The sequence below is a fragment of the Perna viridis genome, chromosome 1 (genome assembly GCF_037379345.1).
Source record: "Perna viridis isolate PV_CMFRI_1.1 ecotype Kerala chromosome 1, ASM3737934v1, whole genome shotgun sequence".
NCBI classification, from domain to species: domain Eukaryota; kingdom Metazoa; phylum Mollusca; class Bivalvia; order Mytilida; family Mytilidae; genus Perna; species Perna viridis.
Window position 1 is genome coordinate 52,454,320 of NC_142445.1, and position 7,760 is coordinate 52,462,079.

Below are 7,760 nucleotides of genomic sequence, written 5' to 3' on the forward strand. Positions count from 1 at the left end.
AACTTAAAATTTGCCAAAAATCCTCATAAGTTACCTTGTCGGCGCAATTCCTTTGAAACTATTGAACTGATTTTTTTGTAACATGGAATGTTGCAAGAACATTATATGTAGTTGTGCATATTACCAAGAAATTTTGATACCCCAAATTTTTGTAGAAATTATGCCCCTTTGAACTTAAAAACTTGCCAAAAATCCTCATTAATTACCCTCTCAGCGCAGCTCCTGAAACTATTGAATCAAATTTTACGAAATGTGGTATGTAGCAAGAACATCATATGTTATTGTCCATATTACCAGAAAATTTTTATTCCCTTATTGTTGTGGGAGTTATGCTCCTTTGATCTTAGAAATGTGCGTGCTTACTGGACTTGGAAATTTGTCAAAAATCCTCATAATTGCCTTGTCTGTTTAAATTCTCTGAGAATTTTTTGAAACTGTTCTGTGGACGTGGTGAATATTGCAAGGGGATCCAGTTTGCGGGACGGGGTAAGACATGTATTTGCACACAAAAACAAACTTTAATCAGCTTTGCACACCGTCCTACCCTAAACATGGTTGTATATAAGCATATGAAAATAATTAACTGAAGTACCAACACTGTGACAAATGTACAAAGACGACTCTTGATTGAACAAAGCTCGTGTCTGTGAACAGACTGATTTTCAATTATACTACTGTGGGTAGCACAGAGGGACTATGTGGTCTTAACACAGCAACAAAGTTCAAAAGCTTTTTTTTTTGTTGGTACATGTAAATCATTACAACACAAGTTCTACGGAGCAACTAAATGTATAAAAGTTCAAATGATTGACTTGATTTAGATTCTATAGAGTTTAAAATGCAGTTTAATTTTCACTTAGTTCCTCTATGACACTTACAGTAGTAACATTGAAAATCAATGTAGTTCCTCACATAGCAGTTCTGGTCAATCAATACTGTACACTTGATTCAGGACACTCGAATTATATTATTTCTAATATCTAGCCGTTTATAAGCCTAAATTGATATTAGAATGTTTATCTGTTAATAATGATCGACTGGTTAGATGATAAGACTCCAATATTGTAAACGTGTTATACTTTTTAAATTTTATTACAGCACGGTTTTAAGACCAAATATATTTTATTCAATTAAGTATAATGTTTGAGACCATAAATTTCATTAAAAACTTACTGGGTTAAAGAGATATACCTTTTAAAGATATATATGAATTATCTTTCTGAACGTCAAGTCTATAAAAAGTTTTATTACGCCTATAAATTAGAAGTCCTTCCTTCAACTTACGAGAATAGCCAGCCCTTACGATGTAAGTTGTATTTGTTTTTTTTTTTTTTGTACCTATTATATTTTGTAATATCATTTTCATGTTGACATGTTTCAAGATTTTTACATTTTTAACAATAGAGGTCAATTAAATCATTCTTCAGCTTATAAAAATCATTGAAAAACTGGTTTCCTTCAATTTCTGCGTAATCTTCCATACACTATTTAGTCCAGCCACTGGAAAGAAAAAAAATGCTCCAGCGTTTTGTTTTCTTACCATACCAACTTACTTTCGCACCACTGTTACATGTTACTGCGGCTGTAATAGACTTTCCTAGTAATCTTGTGTTTATAACATGTAAATAACGTCATGTTTTTTTTTACTTGAAACAAATTAATTTTCGAACTAGGAAAATCGTCGCACTTCCTTCATTTATGTAACACTTCTACAACATAGTCATAGGTAACGGTACTTGTTCTTATGGTATGTTATACATGTTAATAACTGTCTTAATATGTATAGATTTTATGTTAAGAGTCCATTAAATGTATGTAATAGTTATATTAGTGGAAGTTATATTTCTGCATGATAAGTTGCATTGATTTTCTTACAATCTAACCATTAACACTTTAGCATGAGAATATCTGCAAGTACAAACGCATTGACCTGTTTAATTTGCATCGAGTGTAAAATGTGCACGTGAGCGGGGGTCACTTCCTATTTATACCAGTATATACAGAGGTGTTAAAAGAATAGGCCTGCAGCAGCACTAAGCTTCTCGTATAAGGCGACTAAATAGTGCTCAGAAACCTTGTCGGGGGCTCAGGCGCTCTGCCCACAGAGCAACTGGGATGTGTGCCCCAGGTGGTGGAATGGGGTACCCCTGGCGTGTTACATGCTGGGGTTGTCAGGCTATAAAACGGAAAACCTGACCGCAAACCATAGTGGTGCACCGTGTTGGGAAAGATGCCACGTTCCTCGCACGTTAAAGAACCCTGCTGTGGTATTCGTTGGGAGTAGGAACCTTTGCGCTCCGCCACAGGAGGCTAAATTGCCCGACCTTACCCATCCCCCTTTTTCCAGTGGCAATCAAAGTTTGTCGACCCTATTGTCCTTGTGTCCCATCCTTTTTTTTTCATTTCATGTTCATTTTATCATCCATTTAATGTTCATTGCCTGAATATAGCTGAAATATTGCTGCTCAGACGTTAAACCACAACAAACAAACAAACAAACAGACGTGCCGCTATTTCTAGAGTTGAAATATTGGAATTGGTCATAAATTTTTCCTTTCCTATGTCAGTGGGCTGTCATTTCTGAGCTGTACTATATCAATGGGTCATGTTGCTATAATTTTAATGTATAATTTATTGTTAAGACAAACTTTCCAATTATCACCAATTAATCTTCATTCAGTGCCTGCTGCAGCTTATAGCCATGGGGAAAACTTAGTTGATAAGCTGACGAATTGATAAATTTCAGATGTATGGGATCTGATTAAAAGATTTAGCAATTGTGTGCCCTATCTGCAACCTCCTGTTCTCATTTTTCAAAAAGATGTTAGGAACACAGTCGTAGAATATATGAATGGGTATGTATTTCGCTGAAAAATATATGAATGGGATTCCTTTTCTTGCAGACAAATGTATGAATGGTATGTTTATCTGGCTCCAGCTGAAACCCCGTACCAAGTTTTTAACCCTAAGTCCTACCCCACCGTAAAAATATGCGGTGGTAATATGTTAATGATATTAAGTCATGCGAGTGTATTAATATCAACGAGCTGATACTGTGTTTTATGCACGGCTTTTTTGTCCAATTCTATGATTATTTCTCTATATAATTTAGGTTTACGTACTGTAGACCATTTGCACTGCCTTAAATGCTCTGTTAATAACCATGACAAGTTTTGTATGGAAACATTGCTTTCTAATGCTACCTTTCTCGTCTCCTGACGAAATGTACATATGGCAAGGAGATGAAAGGCTGGCCTGTCCCAACTCCAGTAGTAATTCTCACACTTTTTTTGCTTATTAAGTTAATCTCGTCTCAACAGGATATGCTTCGAGATGACCTGTATTTACGGTGAGATGACTGCATTGGTCTTCTTTGTGATCTTATTATTAAAATCAGGATTTCAAACTCAACATAAGATTACAAAAATGTTTTATTAATTCATTTGCAATGACTAACTCCAGGAACGTGCGACTCTTGACTATAATTAAGTTTAATATTCAAGGTCAAAAGATAGTACTACCCACGGAGTTGTCAACTTAAGTATAACTGAATTATTGAATATCTGTCTTTTGTAGTTAAATCTCGTGGGTATCGTCTTATATATGATGCAAGATAAATCTTCCATTCAGATGTAATTGTGGAATTGTCAAGTATTTATCTTGACTTTTTCTAATCTTACGATGAAAAGATTTAAAAGTCTGAACGACCACATATGTAGTAAATACCCTAAATTTCAATTTATTTAACTGACTGTGAAGATACACGAGAACATGTATTTTAGGTAGGTCTTTACACGGTTATTATATTTTTCACTTGCAAGGAAAATAAAAACACTTAATGTGAACTTTTTATTAATACTTCACTTTTTTTCTCAAGTTATTGAATATATCTTTTACGTGCGATAAGCAGACACTTGGGATTTCGTGTGTATTTAGACTATCATATTTCTCTTACTGCTATTCAAGCATTACGGCAGGAACATATCATAAAATTTGTTGACAGACTGTGACTTTGTTAAACTAGAACGAACTATTCCGTTTTATCGTTGGGAATTTGCAAGCTTCTTATCTGATTAGTTCCATGCTTTGTTATATCTTATGAAATGCCTCCTTAAACGCTGGATGAATTATTATGAAACTTTCGCAGAACAAACATTAGGTAATGGAATTGTGCACCCACTTCTTATTTTTATCTGAATAAAAATTAGATTTAAGCTAATTGGATAGTAGGTATGGGTACACTTTCGTATGCGTTTACAAATCCTTTTAAAACGTTGGATTTTTTTTATGAAACTATTAGGGAATGATTATTATGTTATGCCATTTACTGTATAATTATGTTTTTTTTGGCTTGAATAAATTTGGAGTTACAATTAGCGTAACATGGACTTTGCCATTACTTATATGGAAGTTAAGGGTATCCATTATATATCCCCAACTCATCCTTGTTGGATATTTATGAATTTTGGTGACTGGTCATTTGGTATTGACATTTTGCACATTTTTAATTTTTATTTTCGGTGTTAATGAACCTTGTGTGTCTTGTAGTTCTACCCCCGCTTTGCCATTGACCCCATTCTGTATCTCTGAAACATGTACTGAAAGTAGTGCTAAAATAAAATTTTTTGCTTTGGTGTTATTAAAACATTCGTAAAATTAACTATGGTGAATTTTGAAATATTCGCGTCAACTTCATAACTGTCAATTAGTTTCGAGTAAGAATAAAATAACATTTGACAATTAGATTGAATATATTTATAAAATCCATTTACCAGTCTCGGGTATGTAATATTAGTTGCAAAAAAATTTTATCAATTAAACTCCGGACTCTCATAAAGAAACAATTCATCGAATCAAGAACTAATAAAATATTTTTACATCCTTTTCACGTCTAGATATACAAGTAGTTATAGAATAGATTAAAATTTCACGAATATTTAAATCATTTGAACCTATTCAAACAGCAAAACAAAGTATATTTTGTTCATTAAATCTTTAAATATTGCTAAAGTTTTCCATACCCATTTGATTTAATTCCATTAAATATGGCTTATTCTAAAAACAAGTTGGTTTATAACATGAAGGTTGAAAAATTTCTTGGACAGCAGTCGTGACAGTAGTATCTCTTAAATTGTATCTTTCATGTGCATCTATAATAAATGCCCTTTAATTTTTTTAGCCTTAGATTTTTATCTTTGCGTATTGTTGCATTATTCTATCATTCCGTCAGAAGAGTTGTATATACGTTAGTAGTTTGAGATGTAAATAATCTTTTAACTAATTCCTCCACGCTACTAAACACTTCATTGAATCTGAAATCTATCTACTTCGTTAATTGATCAGCCTTTTATTAATAAGTTCGAGGTGAACGATTCAATACCCAGACAGGAGCTCTTTCAAAAAAATCTATTAACAAATCGGTCAAATGTAGGAATACATATGGCATTAAATCTTACACGGACAAACGAGCTCTTATTTCATGGCCATAGCAACGTAAAGCCAACCGGAAGTGAAGATTGCAATTTGACACGAAGTATATTGGACTATTGATATAACTTAATTCGGTGCAAAATAATGAAAGGATTTATTAAAAGTGGATTAGGGAACGTTTAGACTTAATATGAGATTAAAATATTAGTTGTTCAATAAACACGAAATATGGACGGATTTATGTTTTATTCTCTCTAAACTGAAAGGTTTGTTAACAATATTTTAAGTTCCGTAATTGGGTGTTGAAAATGAATGTATGATACCTTTTTGAACACTTTCACAGATAAAAACAAATAACAAGCTTCATTTTCTGTCGACGAAGGTAAAACGGTAATACATTTATGCACTGGACAGTGATTGCAACAATTGTGAACTATAGTGTTTTTGAGTATTCGAGAGTTTTGTCGATCAATGACAAGATTACGTACACCTCTTTTAACCAAAACTGAGTGTCTGATTTAATGTTTTGCTTTTTCAGATGAGTTCAACGTCTGGTACCGTGCAGATCTCTCCGCCAATGTCGGCAAAGAGATTGATTAAGACTGCCCTACACCAGGCTGTGTTGGACTGTCGGCTACACCAGGTCAGACTACTGGTTGCGAAATACAACTCCAACATGGATAGTAAGGATCTGAATGGAAGGACCCCTCTCATGCTATCGTGTATGGTAGACGAAGAATACGGGTATAGAATGGCTAAAATTTTGATAAAGGCCGGTGCATTTTTGAATTTAAAGGACGTTTATGGAAGGACAGCATTAAGCTATGCCTGTATGAACGGACGTCATTTGATAGTTCAGTGTTTGATTCAAGAAGATGTTATTGATATAAATGACGGTGATAATGATGGGAATACACCACTGCATCACGCTGCCATGAGCAAATGTCCAAAAGTTGTCAATGCGCTGACCGAATGTTTTGTTAAGTTTGGTCTTGACATTGATACAAGAAATAATTTAGGATACACAGCGTTGTTGCTAGCAAGTAAACGTGGGTACTACGCCTCAGCACACACGTTATTGACCAAAGGGAGGGCTTGCCCTACTCTTAGAGACAATGAAGTTTATTTAAATGCCTCCGAATGGGTACAAAAGAGTGCTGAACTAAATAGGAGTTTCGAACATAGACGATTTCCAGTATCAGCCAGTGCACCGACACTGTCAGCCCTGTCATTTTCAAGAGAGTCAACGATGTATTCAACGCCATTGGTTCCTCCTTGCCAACACGTCAAACACCTCGCTATACCTATGTCCTCGCCAGTAAGGTTTGGGACGTTCTTGACGTCCTGGGATGACAATTCGAACGAGGCATTCCTTGAGGGCAGGGATGCCAGACGGGTACTGATGAGAGAGATAGAAGATTATGAAATGTTGCACAGACCAAGTTCTCTTCGTTCTCATCGAGCTAAGCGTCTCCATCCACCGACTGCTAAACTGCTGGCACTAGATCGTAAAAGTAAATCGTTGATCGTGCCCGATATGACAACTCTGTTTAAAATTTACTGTGACCAGTATCAACCCGACTGGAGAAAAGTAAAAAGGAAAAAAAAACCAGATACTTTATTACTTGGTTCGAGTGGGAATTTAGCGGAGCTACCATCTATTGAAACCCAATGAGGCATTGTAAACGATACCAAAAATCCTTTACTTATTTTGCCATGTCAAGAGTTCTTGGGTGCAATAGACGCAATAAATGGTCGTGCCCCAATAATTGTATGTAGACTTGTTTTAATGTTAAGGTGTTACATGATGCATTTTTTTGTTTTGTTTTTTTGTTTTTTGTTAATATGTTTCAAAAGAACAATAGTTTAATCTTGTACTAGTCTTAACAGTAGTTGCATATCGATTGTTATAAAGTTTTGTGTTATCCTAGACCTTTTGAGTATTTAAAATGACGTACGGATATTAGATTTGAACGCAGAATCCGATTAAAACGCATTGAAATTGAAGTTTGTTTTTGAACAATAACCTTAAAGTACAACAGAACAAAAGTACGATACATGAGACATCAACCCCTACACCCATAGATACAGACACAATACAAGCACCACAATAACAGTCTCCTAATGATTTTTCATTACTGACGAACCTTGCGAAATCTATATCATATGGAATGAAAACGAAACATGCGACTTAAATTACATACCATGCAAATACAAACTAAACATGAAATTTCAAATTATTACAGAGGTGGTCCGGCCCGCTTTAATTCTAATATTAATTATTTATTAACTTAGAGGGAAAATAGTAGCATTTATTTCCCTGCATTAGA

General features: G+C 34.6%; 1 protein-coding gene across 3 annotated transcripts; it reads left to right on the forward strand.

The window, feature by feature from the left end:
* Window positions 1-1,094: 1,094 nt before the first annotated feature.
* Window positions 1,095-7,437, forward strand: LOC148629309 (uncharacterized). Of its 3 annotated transcripts, none has more exons than XM_088547807.1 (2): window positions 1,095-1,306; window positions 5,969-7,437. In XM_088547807.1, exon 2 carries the CDS (start codon window positions 5,969-5,971, stop codon window positions 7,103-7,105), a length of 1,137 nt encoding a protein of 378 aa, XP_088403933.1. In that variant the 5' UTR covers window positions 1,095-1,306; the 3' UTR covers window positions 7,106-7,437. The 3 variants fall into 3 exon arrangements, with proteins under 3 accessions (XP_088403933.1, XP_088403925.1, XP_088403915.1); XM_088547799.1 differs by lacking the exon at window positions 1,095-1,306 and adding an exon at window positions 3,637-3,782; XM_088547789.1 differs by lacking the exon at window positions 1,095-1,306 and adding an exon at window positions 5,353-5,696.
* The last annotated feature ends 323 nt before the right edge of the window (window positions 7,438-7,760 follow it).

Bases quoted from the DNA above. Each gene is read 5' to 3' on its own strand.
- LOC148629309 (XM_088547807.1), top strand. From the start codon at position 5,969: ATGAGTTCAACGTCTGGTACCGTGCAGATCTCTCCGCCAATGTCGGCA.